This window comes from Camelus bactrianus, chromosome 23, assembly GCF_048773025.1.
Source record: "Camelus bactrianus isolate YW-2024 breed Bactrian camel chromosome 23, ASM4877302v1, whole genome shotgun sequence".
NCBI classification, from domain to species: Eukaryota; Metazoa; Chordata; class Mammalia; order Artiodactyla; family Camelidae; genus Camelus; species Camelus bactrianus.
In genome coordinates this window covers 25,225,748-25,240,927 of record NC_133561.1, presented here as the reverse complement: position 1 = coordinate 25,240,927, position 15,180 = coordinate 25,225,748, and the positions used below count along the sequence as shown (strand labels likewise).

General features: G+C 35.0%; 1 protein-coding gene across 5 annotated transcripts in view; it reads left to right on the top strand.

The window, feature by feature from the left end:
- RPS6KC1 (ribosomal protein S6 kinase C1) overlaps positions 1-15,180 on the top strand; it is a 141,563-nt gene that overhangs the window by 62,447 nt on the left and 63,936 nt on the right. For 4 of the 5 annotated variants that reach the window (XM_074351828.1, XM_074351827.1, XM_074351830.1 and 1 more), the window contains one exon: positions 12,015-12,130. In XM_074351828.1, the coding sequence (XP_074207929.1) occupies positions 12,015-12,130 (116 nt within the window). Of the gene's footprint in view, positions 1-2,316; positions 2,456-12,014; positions 12,131-15,180 lie in introns of those variants that run through there. The other variant, XM_074351831.1, reaches the window with a different exon arrangement.

Genomic DNA, 15,180 nt, shown 5'->3' with positions numbered 1-15,180 from the left:
ATATGTGGGAGCTTGTCAAAGCACACTATGACTGTCTTGTTTCTCAGATTCCCCTGCTAAGTTTTTGGCTTGTCTGTTGTCATTTTTTGCTGTTGATTTCAATAGCATGGAGCTTTTTCAGTGGATTTCCAAATCAGACCAGCCCCTTCCAGGAGCTGGAAGACTGTTGATCCTCACATCTGCTGTCACATTGGGTTAGGGGATGGGTAGGAGTAGCTCCATGTTAAAACACACTTGCTTCTCTATTGTAGTTCAGTGCTTTTTCTTATATAAATATTTCTCAATTTTTTTTGTATCTCTGTAGTCAATTTCCAGAGTTGTTGTTTTTGATAATTTTGACTAGTTTTGTCTGGGGAGTGGTTTTCCTCTCTCTGATATTCTGGAAGTCCCACCTTCTGTCATTGCTTTGATAACAACTTTATAGTTTATTTTTCTGCTCTGATCTTGCTGGATTCTAATCCATTCTTTTTCAGCCAGTAGCCTGAGTGATCTTTTAAAAATGGAGTCTGATCATGTCACTTTCTTGCATTAAACCCATTTTGCTTGGAGGATAACATCCAAAGATACTGTGGTCTACAAGGCTTTGAATGATTTGGCTCCTGCCTCCCTCCCCAGGCTCATCCATAACCACTCCTCTTCACTTACTCTTCTTGAGCCACAGTGGCCTTCTTTTACCAGGGTCTTTTCTTGTGTTAGCTTCACATAAGCTGTGCTCTGTTTGAATGTTTTACTGTTTCTTCAGGTGGTATCCCCTTGTTCATCAGGTCTCAATTTCAATGACAGTTCTTCAAGGAAGCCTTTCCTTACCTCTGTTCAGACCAGAATAGATTTCCTGAACCTTGTCATCATTGTACATTGTTTTGCTTCAAGAGCTTATCATATTTACTGTGAAATTATTATTTGTGCAATTTATTGAATGAATATATCTTTGTTTACTTATAATGTCCTTGAACTCAAGGAATTTTCTCATTCATTGTATCCTCTAGCATAGTGGCTTCTACATAGAAAATTCTCTATAAATATTTTTGAATGAAAATGATCCTAGACATACATATAAATGGGCACTTGACCAGGGGAAGGAGAAGGCTTATTGGGAAGGCTTCTAGAGGAGGCGATAAATAAGTGAAATCTTAAAATATGTATAGTAAATAGCCAGTATGTGTCAATGTTGCTTCTGAAAGTATCAGGTTTAAAATGACTCCTTTTTGGCGTATCAGTACTCCACACAGACATCAGTGTATTTGTCCCCAAAGTTTGACAGTTTAGCCACTTGAAATTAATTATATGCATTCTTACATTATATTTGTAGCTGTGTAAGTAGTGGGAACTCTTGTGTTGAGACTTTCTTCCTGAGTTTGATTCCTGGCTTTAATAAATAAGCTTCTGTCTTGTTCCCCTTCCTTGTCTCGGTCTTGTGTTTCCTATTCCAACATCATGGATACTCAGCCTCTGTTCTGTTTTGATTAGACCCAACCCCAAATTCTTCAGAATTAGCATTTGATCTAAAACTCACACTAGGCAGCTGGAAAACTCATTTGATTTCCTCTAATACTTTTCTCATGTTCTTTTTTGGGAACAAGGTAGGGATAGGCAGACACCTGTATATTTTAGAAGCTGATTAGCCACCTGTAGCGTGTCATGGTAGCTGATATCCAGGGGAAGAATGGAGTAGCTCAGTTTAGAAATATTTGTATGAAAATAGTTACAAAAGGTTGGACCTCAAAGGGCTAATTCTACATTAACTCTAAAAAATTTTGGTTGTGAGAATAAACAGAAAAACCTTGTTTCCTAAGAGTTCTTTATTACCACAGTTTTTCTGTGCTACAGGTAATCACCCTAGAAAATTGCCTTTAAAATTGCCTTTTTTAAACAGAAAAGGGACCCTGGAAAAAATACTGTAAGGTTGTGCTTCTTCCTTAATTTTAGATTTCAGGAAACAGAACTTTAGAGATCACATACCTTGGGCCTAAAGAAAGTCCATCTGAGGATGATGATTTGTATGCAATATTGTTAGTGTATAATAACAATAGTAATAATGATACGACTATCTTTCACGTAGTTAGAACTCAAGCAGGATAACTTGAGTATGAAGCAGTGTACTTTGGGCAGGATTGAATTCTTCATTTGTTAGTCTCATGTGAAAATGTATGTGTTTGGTGGTCTAGACAGAATGAATATTACACATTCAAAAAAAATAATGAACCTTCTAAACCTCTCATGCCCTCAGGAGGCTCAGCGAACTGGAGCCGACTGGCACAAAGTGCTGTGTTCTCACACGGTTACAGCTGGAGGAAGAAAGTCTGGATGGATCATTTGCTGGCATATGTTTCTTGAATTATTGGCTATTTTGGTGTCGACTTTTCTGTTGAGAGTTTCATGTTTTAATGACAAAAATGTTCACTGGAAATTATAGCCTGGAAAAGAGAACCACTTTCCTGCTTCTGCAAAAAGCTAGGTAAAGCACTGATGTGGGGTAAAGTAGCTGTGGAGTTTTATATTCAGATTGTATGAAGAGTAAACAGAGCATCTAAAATAACCACTTGCACATTGCAACAAACACATCATCATTTGCTTAAAAAAGAGTTATAATTACAGTTGACGAAGCATGGACGCCATAAAAAATGCATTAGTTTGGCTTGACACATTAATTACCTGTTTTTGCAGATGTTTTTATGTATTGTTGTGTGAACAGTTTACAAAATAATTACAGGAAAGTCATATGGAAAATAAACTAAGTGGGTGGTTTCTCGTCTAAATATTTTCATTCATGTGAGTCTGTGTGAGGCACAGCTGCTTTATAGCAAAAGCAGGGATAGATGAGGACTGAGGATTCTCGAAGGGTTTTTTTTTTTATTAGCCGATCTCTGTCATCAGTATCACATTTTTATAGCAACATAGTTTAAAAACATTAAAATGAGAGGGATGGCTTAATCCCTGTATTACTGGAAAAAACTTTGATTCTGATCAGAATTGTAGGTATCTATGGGTATTTTAAAGTAAACCAAATAAAGCTAAAATACCATAAGTGAAAAACTACTGCTATTTCAGTACTAGTATGTTGTTAGGCACTTGGGGAAGGAGTTAATCATTATTTTATTAGTTGAGTTAACATAGTTTTATATGACTTACAGCTCAAACTGTATCTTAATAATTAAACATTGAGCTTATGTAAATTGCGTGGAAGTTCAGCTTATTTATTCTCATTTAGAAAGTATTAAAAATGTAAATCTGCTTTTTCTCAGAAGCATATACTGTATTTCCATTAGTGGTTTCAGAATGTGTTTCATCTGAAAAATAACCAGATCATTGTGGAGACATATCGACTTTTATAAACTGTTAAGAAACACATTTTCCAAAATGGTAATTGTCAAACAATAAAAAAAGAGTTCATAGACTTCATTCTATTTTACACAATGATTTATAATTACTTTGAATATCTGTTGTATTTTCCTCATTGACACTGTTATGACAGTTTTTCATAAAAAAACCAAATGTAGATTCTCTTTTTAGTACAGCCATGCCACTTCTGTGCTATATTCCTTTATATTCCTTTTTTATGGATTTCACCTACACAGATGATAGACAATAATTATACACATTTTCTGACATGCGTTTTATGTGACTATTATTTAAGTTAGAGAGAGGCACTGAGTTATGGAAAGAGATTTTGAAGCATTTCTAGGCATGAAGGTACTGTTATTGGACCATGTAATATTGGTACAAAATCATTTACTTTTCCATTCATTTGTTTAACAACATTAAAAAAATCATCTTCTGTATATAATGTTCTATGACAGCATTGAAATGACTGTAAACTTTGAGATGACTGTGTGTCTGGAACATAATAGATGCTCAGTTACCATTAGGCATCTTTCCTTCTGAAAGTGATAGGAGGGACAGGAATAAGTGGTATGAAGAACTTTTTCACTATGGTGGCTTTATTTAAAGAAAGCCAGTTGCCTGGAAGCGTTTTCTTTGTCGTCCTGAAATGGGCTTCACATGTGATATACTTGGCGTATTGCTTGACTCATTCTTTGAATTATTTAAATGTGGCGATATGTATATCTTCAGGTTAAATGAATTTGAAGAAAGATGGGAGGGAGTCTGTTCTAATTCTAGTATAAACTAAGTCAATTTAATTTTTAAGGTGGGGGTGCATAAGTCTATGAAACTTAAGAGAATTGGGAAGAATTAACTGCTAATAATCAGTTCTTCTGTTGATTACTTTACATCATCTTAAAGGGAAAAAAATGTGGTTCCATATCATGACATCAAGAAAACAGTTGTTAAACTTTTGGAGTCTTCTTTAGATTTGCTGCTTCTCATAAGATGTCTCTCATAGCCAGTGAAAGAAATGAGCAAAAGCCTTTGTGTGGGTTGGGAGACTTTCCACATTCACCAGTATGGCAGGTAAAAAACTCTTACTAGTTTGTGTAGAGTTTCATTTCTGTATTTTCCATCTTATGTTTATTCCATCTCATAAGACAAAATTTTAGCTCCTTGGTTTCAATTTTTATTCCTTTTTTCCTTCATTATATTTCTAGCTCTTTAAAATCTTTTTATCTTAATCTTTTAGAAGCCATTTGATTAGAACATAAGAAACACTTTGGGGATTATATTATCATCATTATCATAAAGAACATTTAGGAAATTATTTATTTATTTATTTATTTGCTTACTTACTTACTTAGAAGAGTTTATTGTCACAAAGAAGGCTGTCCAGGCAATGTTGTTTTGAAGGAATTGAATGGTTGGTCTTTTGGATATTCTCCTTTAAAAATGCAAAACAGAAATAGGTTAGGGGGCAGAAATAAATAGTTGAATCTAAGAGAAGGCTGTCTTTGTAGGCATTTAAAGTTCTATGATCTAATGATGTGTTGTTAGTTTTCACTCAGTATTACTGATAGCAGTGTTAAAAGCAAAATTCAAGTAAATTTGAAGATCGAATTGGCTTTATTAATTGATTCATGAATTGGGCAGCATCCTGTCTAGCAAGTAGAAAGGAGCTCCAGAAAAGGAAAGGCTTTTAAAGGCAGCGAGAGGGTGGGGAGAGGAGGTCATAAATAAAAATAAGGATTATTTTCAGCAAGATCACCTTCCTTTGGGAGACAAAAGAGTTTTTTATTAGGCTGGTTATTTATCTCCTTGGTGCTGTCCAGGAAATTTCAGACCGACTGGTTAAGATTCCTTTCCTGGGGAAGGTTGAAACGGCAATTAGATTAGGTGTTAAGTCTTAGTTTGGTGGCATGGGCTCAGCACAAGTGGCTCCATTTTGGGCCAATTTGTTTCTTTTCTTTTCTTTTCTCTTTTTTTTTGACAGCAGAAAAACTACTAAACATTGAAAGCAATTATAATTCAGGCAATGCGTCGGCATGAATATTATTATGGCTTTTGCTTTTACTATTCTTTGGTTACTCTTTGAACTTCTGGGGCTCACAGAACACTTGGTTTTGAAAAAAAAACATAAATAGGGGATTGGTTAAATGCAACCGGGAAGCAGATTCCCTGACTGACCAGGTTCGTGTTATTCATGGAAAGGCTGATGGCTCCAGATTTGTGGGTGATGTGTGGAACCATAAATCACGGTTCTTCTCAAGGTTACCTTTTGTTGTCTTAGCAGAAGTCAGAAATGGTAGGCTTTACCTGAAAAGAACAAAACACCCATTAACTATAATAAATCAGCACTTAAACAAAGCTATAATCACCAAGGCCATCTCAAACAGACATATTCCTTTCTATGACTGAAGTTGTTTTAAAAAAAAAAACAAAACAAAAAAGAAGCACCAACGAAAACTTATTCCAGCAAACTCAGGTTGATTTGGATGTTCTTTCTAATGTGATCAACCTGAATGAAAAGTGAGCATGCTTGAATGAGAGTATAGTGGCATAGGGCCTATTGGAGAGTATTTGTGGAGTAGAAGAGGAGAGAGAAAAAAGTAACATGGGACTAAGTAGAATCTTATGTGGGGATTAAATTTTGTGCATATGGTGACAATCAAGTACAGTCAAAATACTCTTTGAAATCCCTTAAAATTTCCCATAAAGTGCAGATGTATAAATAACTGTCAGAAGGTCTGATGTGGCCAGGTCTTCTGCTGGCATTGCTTTTCTTTTGTTGAATCAGTGATGAGGCATGAGCTATATTCTTTTTAGTAACTAAGGGTAGACTAACAATTGGAAGAATGACTTTGTACTCTAGTTTGTGAAACTGATTTTCATTATTTCTGTGAATAAAAATGCCTTTTTTTAAAAAAATGAGTAAATGAGAAAAGACCTTTTTTTTCCAAAGAAATCCTTGGGTAACAAGGATGTTTGAGAGACCAGTTTTTCTCAGAAAAGCCTGTTCTCTTTTACATGGTGTGAAATTTACCTCCTCAGAGGTTCCATTTTCCTGTGCGCTTGTCTTCTTCTGCCTCTTTCCTTCCCTCTGATTCTACTCTGTGTTGTCAGATAGGCTGTTGCCTCAACCCCTTATGTTTGTTTCTCCTCATCTTTGTCCCCATACTCGCTTGTGCTTGTCCTGTGCTTTATATTTTTCTTGTCCTAGGAAGTAGCAGTAGAATAATCTAATTCGAAGTCAGTTACCTGAAGTGTGGTAGCATAAAACGTTTAGGTTTAGGCTCTTACAGTAACTTTGTAACTGAGAAAGGCATTTCAGGTCCCTGAGCCTCAATTTCCTTAGTTATGAAAGGAAAGTAATACATAAATGAATTCTAATGTAATGAAGGAGTGCCAAGTGGTGATGGGTTCTTGGGTAAGTCAGAGTTTCACGATTTTATTATGTATAGACTGTGCCTTCTATAAAAACTTCTCGTGGTAAATTAAGTCAGAGTTGGTGTTCTGAGAAACGCAGGATAGGCAGTCCAGGGTTTCTAACATTTTCAGTGACAACTTTGGCATTTCTCCTCTTTTCTATTCAACTACACTCTCTTCTTTCATGGATCATGCCATGTAATCACCCTGTTTCTATCCTCTCTCTTGATCTGAGGCAGAGTAGAAACATACAGGTTGACACCATATACATAAGACATCTTTTATGGTATACCAGAACTTTTTGACACAAAAGTTACTAAATAATGGAAGCAGTTTTTCTCTTTTGAATGCCAGTGCACAGTGGAAATTTTTGTTCTATCGGAATGATTAACAAAAATGTAGAGAACTTATTGAAGTTATTTGTTTATCTTTTGGTAGAATGTAAGGTATGCATCCATTTTTGAGAGCATTTATTAAGTGTCTACCTAGATACATTTCTGAAGAAATAATAGCCATACAACCTAGTGTGGGATTAAAAGTTAAATTCCAGACAACCTAGTTTTCCTTGAAAAATAATCATTGTATGCTGCGTGTGTGTCTTAAAATGAAGATTAAGAAATTAAGAAGGTTAGAGTCAATTACATTTTTTGATCAAGTAAAATCGTTTAAAGTCACATTAAAAAATAGTCTGATTAGTTAGAATTATTCCAGAAATCGATAGATTAATCTTTTCTTTCTGGTACGCACAAGCCTCCGTAGGTGCCCAGCAGCAGAAATCTGTAAGAGGTGGTTTTCATCCTTGGCTCCTGCTATTGATCAGCAGTGCTTGTGACCTACTTTTAAGGGGCTGATAAGGAAGGAGTCATAGTATGTATATTTAAGGTTACATTTAAAAAGACTTCCAGTATTTCCATCGCTTCCTTGTTGTTTCCATGGAAGCGGAACCACTATCATCAGCGGGAGTCCATTTCAACTGCTGGCTTCCGGTTCTTGTTTCTCTGTTACTATGGTGACTGCCTAGAAAGCGACAGAAATATTAAAAGTTTAAGAAGCAGTGATTTGATTACAAAATACGGCTTTAACTGTAGTTTTAATTAGGTATTTTGTAATCGTGACAGTTTTGAATTTCAAATTATTTTAGGAGGCAAGTTGATTTTTTTTAACTAAAGAAAATTTTGAAGTTTTATTAAAAGCTTAATTACACTGAATTAAAAAAAATTTAATTGCCATAGTTTCTATTAAAATTGAGCCTAAGATGAACCAACAATTCTAAATGGAGAGTTAAATTAGGACTTGAAAGGTACAACACAGGATGAGAAGAGCTAATGATGATGGGGCTGGGAGTTAGAGTTCATGAGCAATATGCTCAAAACTAAGGACTTGTAATATGTAGAGATAGTGTTTATTATTTATGTGGGACATCTTTATCTTCAAAATATGTTATAGTTACTTAGGCGATTTTCACAGATTATATCCATTTTCAACCAAGTAAAAATAAAAACCTTGGGTTTAGAAATGAAGTAAATTTTAAGGACAGATGCAGGAAGCATACTGATATGTTATTAGAGGTTTGAGGAGTTGGAGAGTTAATAAATATAGATTGTTCCACAGTTAAAAAGCAATAGAGATTCCCCACCTCCCACCAAGACCAGTTATATTTGTGAATTCCTACTCATAAAGGAGAGAAGAGATGGAATTGTAAGGTAAAAGCTGTGAAAGGAAAGGTATTTAGCAAAATTTGTTGAGGTTTTTCTTAGAGATCTGTTTTCTTTTGGTTTTCTCTGGTTTGCACGTGACAAAACCCAGTACCTTGGACAAAGAGTGGCAGGATTGTAGGTTCAGCTGAAATCAGGGGCCCCGGTCACATTAGGATTTCTTCTTTTTGTCTCTTATATTTGTTTCTCTCTGTCGAGTTCTGTCTTGCCGATTGGCTTTTTGTGCTTTGGCAGGAACTATGGCTGCTGGCAGTTCCCACTCCTCTTATTTCCAGCGGCAATAACAGAGAAGGACTGATTGGCCCAGTTTGTGTTGGGCCGATTTCTCCCTTCTCCAACTGTGGCCAAGAGGGTGGGCTTCTATGATTGGCCCTGCTGTGACTGGGAGGCTCATCCCTGGCTAGCTAGTAGTGACTGGAGGCACTGAGATCTGAAATCAGATAGCAGCTTTCATTTAAACCATGTCGTTAAGGGTTGGTAGTGGTGGGGGGAGAGGTGGAGGGGTAGGAAGGGAGGAGAAAGGGGCATTTCCCAGAAAAAATAGGAAGTATTGTTCTAGGAAGAAATAAGAGGTTTTTCCACCTGTAGTCTTTTGGGGAAAAATACCTCTTTGCTGTAATTCAGTTCACTTCAGATTCAGCAAACCAGATATCATTATTTTGTGTGAGAAAAACCAAGACTGAAAACCTTTACAATTCATTGCTTTCTGTATTACTGGCTCTGTTGTAGTACCTTTTATTTATGTTGTCTCCTTTAGTCTCCATAGTCATCTGGGGTATATATTTCCATTTTAGAGAATGAGGAAGAGGTTCAGAGAGTCAAGAAGACTTATTATTGGTCACATGACTAATGAGCGACAGAGCCAGAATTCAGATCACCAGGGTTTCTGGAATGTAATCCAGTAATACTTTCCACTGTGTGATGCTTGCTTTTTGGTTAACTTCGTTTGGAAGATACATAGGGTGAATTATAACAACAGTGCTGTGTATTAAGTGCTTTGATAAAAATGAGTTATGAGTAGTATAGAATATTATGCATGAAGGGAACCTTAGGCATCATATAGTACAGTGGTTTTCAAACTTTATGACCTTCAGCCGTGGAATCCTTTCTTCAAGTTAAATGTTATATCATAGGTGGTATGTAAAATGGATAAAAGCGTAGGATCATCCCATTCTGGAGAACAGAGATCCCAGGAATGGACCATCTCTTTGAGGTCTTGAGTTCTTTGGAGGACACTTTGAATACTGTTTCCTTAGGGAAACTGAGAGCTAGACAGGGTAAATGACTTGTCACATTCACATAATTGTATATTATAAAGCTTTAAATCTCATTCTTGTTTTCAGTTGTAAGATGAGTGACAATTTGTTGTTGTGGGGTTTTTTTAATGGAAGTATAGTGGATATAGTGTTGTGTTAGTCTCTGGTGTACAGCATAGTGATTCAGGTATACATACATTCTTTTTCATATTCTTTTTTATTGTAGGTTACTACAAGATATTGAATATAGTTCCCTGTGCTATACAGTAGGACTTTTTGTTGCTTATCTATTTTATGTATAGTAATTATCTGCAAATCCCAAACTCCTAATTTATCCCTTTTCTGTTTTCCCCTTAGTAACTGTAAGTTTGATTTCTGTCTGTTAGTCTGCCTCTGTTTTTTAAATAAGTTCATTTGTGTCATTTTTTTAAGATTCTACATATAAGTGATATGGTATTTGTCTTTCTCTTTCTGGCTTACTTTACTTAGCATGATAATCTCTAGGTCCATCCATGTTGCTGCAAATGGCATTATTTTATTCTTTTTTATGGCTGAATAGTATTCCACTGTATACATTTACCACATCTTCTTTATCCAGTCACCTGTCAGTGGACAGTTAGGTTGCTTCCATGTCTTGGCTATTGTAAATAGTGCTGCTGTGAACATTGGGGTGCATGTGTCTTTTCAAATTAAAGTTCCCTTTGGATATGTGCCCAGGATTAGAGTTGCAGGATCATATGGTAAATCTGTTTTTAGTTTTCTAAGGAATCTAAATACTGTATTCCATAGAGGCTGCACCAAATTATACTCCCACCAACAGTGTAGGAGGGTTCCTTTTTCTCCATACCCTTTCCAGCATTTGTTTGTGGACTTTTTAATGATGACCATTCTGACTCATGTGAGGTGATACCTCACTGTAGGTTTGATTTGTGTTTCTCTGATAAATTAGTGATACCGAGCATCTTTTCATGTGCCTGTTGACCATTTGTAAGTCTTCATTGGAGAAATGTCTGTTTAGGTCGTCTACCCATTTTTGATTTTTTGTTTGGTTTGGTTTTTGTTTTTGTTTGTTATTGAGTTGTATGAGCTGTTTGTACATTCTGGAAATTAAGCCCTTGTCAGTCACATTGTTCGGAAATATTTCTCCCATTTGATAGGTTGTCTTTTGTTTTGTTTGCAGTTTCCTTTGCTGTGCAAAAGCTTATAAGCTTAATTAGGTCCCATTTGTTATTTTTGCTCTTAATTCTGTTGCCTTGGGAGACTGCCCCAGATTTATGTTGGAGAATGTTTTGCCTATATTTTCTTCTAGAAGGTATATAAGTGTCTTGTCTTACATTTAAGTCTTTAAGCCATTTTGAATTTATTTTTGTGTATGGTGTGAGGGAGTGTTTTAACTTCACTGATGTACATGTAGCTGACCTGCTTTCCCAACACCACTTGCCAAAAAGGCGTTTTTCCATTGTGTATTCTTTCCTCCTTTGTCAGAGATTAACTGACTGTAGATATGTGGGTTTATTTCTGGGCTCTATTCTGTTCCATTTATCCGTATATCTATTTTTGTGCCAGTACCATGCTGTTTTGATTACTATAGCTTTGTAGTATTGTCTGAAGTCTGGGAGGGTTATTCCTCCAGCTTCATTCTTTTTCTTCAGTATTGCTTTGGCAATTCTGGGGTTTTTGTGATTCCATATAAGTGTTAGGATTATTTGTTCTAGTTCTGTGAAAATTGTCCTGGGTAATTTGATAGACTAAATCTGTAGATTGCTTTGGGTAGTATGGACAATTTGTTGTTAATGAGAAAACCATGACGCTTACAAAAATCAGTTACAGTGAATTTAGAGTTACCCTAAATAATTTCATTCTCTAGTTTGTTGGTACTTTTACAGCATATCACATCTATGTCACAGCTTTTATTAAACATCTCTTGTGTCTAGTCCTATTTATTGAGTTGGATGACTGCATACTGTCTGGACTAGGCTAGTCTTTTGTCTGCAGAGCTTTTTACATTACATTCTTTATATACTGACTCCTCCTATAAAATACATCAAGTTCTCTATACATATTTAAATAGGAGAGTTTCAGAATTTAGATAAATGAAATTCATGGGGAGAATATTTCTACCTTGCTGATAATTAATAAATTTGATGTCTGTTGCAATTTTGATCTCTCTTCTTTTCAGTTAGAAATGTGAACATGTGGTAAATTGGGTAAAAGGAAGTTAATCTTCAGATTGGATAAAAGAAAGTTTACTTATTTTTCACATGTCCTGACTTTCTTTTTCTCTTTTTAGGAGAGTCAAGCCCTACCCGTCGAGAAGCTGTGAAGAGAAGAACTGCAGAGTATCTCATGCGAGCAGAGAGTCTCTGTAGCCTTTATGTAAAACCTCAACTTGATGATGTATCTCAGGTATGCCCTATGTTTCATTTTGTATTTTCTTCAGCTACTTTTGCTGTTTTATCTCTTGGTTTTATTTTTAACTAGAATGCTTGAGAATTTTGGTCTTTGGAATTTTATCAATAATGTTCTTACCAGTTATTGATGGAAAAAAAGCATTAAAACAAACCACCAAGAGTGGAATAAAGTGGGACTCATTTTCTCCTTCTCTTTCTCAGCCCTTTGTTCCTTACTCCACCCTGAAAGTCCCTGTGTATAGAATGACAGTAATTTATACTGAATTTTATTTGAATTTTTAAAAGTTGAATTATGATCCTTCTACCATTCCTATACAATTTTATTGATTCAAAAGTAATCATTTAAACATAAGTCCCACAAGTAGCAGATATAGATCACCTAGAATTATAAAGGCATAATTCTATCAGGGGTGTTATTTGGGGCTACCCCTAGTCTTGTACTTTCTAGAAAGCAGGTGAATGTTTTAAAATTTAGATACATCATGGTTTATTACTGTTTTTATGTTTTATCTGTCTGGATTTGGCACATTTCTGGAAGAAACTTATTTTTTTCTTTGTATTAAAATAAGGGTTTTTTTTCTGATGCAACTTAAGAATCATATCTTCTAGAGAAAGGGGAAGGTATTCATTTTCTGAATTGATCTAAGAGGCAGGCAAACTTGTTCATAACTCAACTCTGTCACATGAAGGGATGAAGATTGGACAAGATACTTAATACCACCTCTTAGCTTCTACATCTGAATAATGAGGATAATAGTAATTCCTCACTAAGTTGTTGTTAGAATTAAATGAGTTTTAAAAAAATCACTCATTTATGTGGATGTGCACATACACACGTATATACAGTCAGGTGCCTACCTTTAAAAAGACCAGCCTATAAACCAAGCTGTTAAGACTAGCTTAGTAAGCTTTTAAGACGAACTTAGTAAGTTTTAGCCCTATTTTTCATCTCCCTTCATATATTGCTTTATATACTTTTCCCCACATTTTTAAATGCTTTTTATAATTTTTGAAAATTAAAAAATTCTCAAATTCTCAATTTTCTAGTTTAAAAACAGCTTATTATTTAATCTTGATTTCATTGGACTATTAAAACTTTTTTTTTCTGATTTTCTGGGCCCTTTTCATTTTCTCTGACCTTTTAAAGCATACTGTTTTCAAAACAATACTTATTAGTAAGAATTTTCATTGTTAAGTATTTGGCCATTCTTTTTAGAACAAAATAATATATTCCAACTTGAAAGTAATAGACTTTTGTTACTTGTTCTAACATAATGAATGTGTTTAAATAAGATATCTGCTGACTCATTTTCAGATTGCTAATTATTGTGATCCTCTGTATTCCGTTTGCTAATCTTTTCCTGTTTTCTGTGATTGTTGTTTTAATTATATTATTTCCTTTAATCTTCACTATTGAATTTTATCTTTTTAATTTTTAAAATTAAAAAATTAATTTTTATTGACATGTAATTGACTTGCAATAATTATATTAGTTTCAGTATTTTTATACAGAATGATGATCGTGATAAGTCTAGTTACCATCTGTTACCATATAAAGTTATTACAGTACGGTTGAGTGTATTCAATAGTACTGTGCTGACCTGTTTACTTTATAAGTGGACATTTGTACCTCTCATCTCCTTCACCTACCTCACTCTTCCCTCACCCACTCTGCTCTGGCAACCACCAGTTTGTTCTCTGTATCTGTGAGTCTGTTTCTGTTTTGTTATGTTTATTGTTTTGTTTTTTAGATTCCACATATAAGTAAAATCACACTATATTTGTCTTTCTCTATCTGATGTATTTTACTTAGCATGATACCTCTAGGTCCATCCATGTTTTCGTACATGGCAGGATTGCATGTTATCGTTTTTAAATGGATATTTATCTAAAGATTACTTTGAGTTCAGTTTTCTGTGGAATGTCAACCTGCCCTATGTGCAATCCTTGTGTGTATGTTCTCTATCCATTTTTGGAGACATTGATAAAAGTATTAAATAGGATGTGCCTCTGTGAACTCACTTTTTTTAGTCAGTCCATCTTATGTATATATACAGTTGATCCTTGAACAACATGGATTTCAACTTTGTGGGTCTACTTACAGGTGGGTTTTTTTCAATAGTAAATACTGCAACACTCCACCGTTCGAAGTTGGTTGAATCCATGGATGCAGGAGGAACTGTGGATACAGAGGACTGACTATAAGTTATATTTAAATTTTCAGCTGTGGGGAGGATTGCCACGCCTAACCCCAGTGTTGTTCAAGGAAAAGTCAACTGTATTCTACAAGTTTTAGGGAGTCAAAATTAGCACTATTCTTTTCTATTAGTGTTAACTTTGAACATTCTACTTACACTTACTTATTCAAACTCCCTGTTTATGCATCCCCTATTGTAGTTCCCCATAATCACTTCTATGGAGCAATAACCTATTAGGCAAATAGGTTTACCAAGCCTGCTGTATAACATTAGACTTGGAGAAAGGAACCATGAAGTATATCAGCCAGAACTTCCCTTCCAGTTTAGCTGCTAATGAAAATAAAGCAAAAGAGACCTGCTATAGGAAAGTTGATTGTATTAGATTATGTATAAATTCAGTAAGCATCTATTAAGACTCTGTGTGTATACAACATCAAACTAGACATGCATTGGAGTTATACAAAAGATATGACACAGTCTCTGCTCTTGCAAATACTAAAACATAATCGAGGACCCAAAATATGTACATAATTGAGGAAACAAAAGTTAGAATTGTAAGAGCCGTGTAGAATAATGGGAACTTGTATCAGGAAGGGTAAAAAGCAGTACCTTGTGAATCAGATTTGATATGCTAAGATTTTTTTCAGTTCTTAGGCAAGGAGGTTACAGAAGAGTTTTTCTTGTTAGAGCAAGATGTTTTTCTTTTAGGGTAAGCATTTGCTTTTTATTTTCACTTTTGTATTTGACTCTATTAAGCCTGACCCTTATTTAGGTCAGAGACACGCTTATTTTTTTAATTTATAATTTAACTTAAATGTCTTCTAGAGGTTCTTGATTAGCTTGGTAA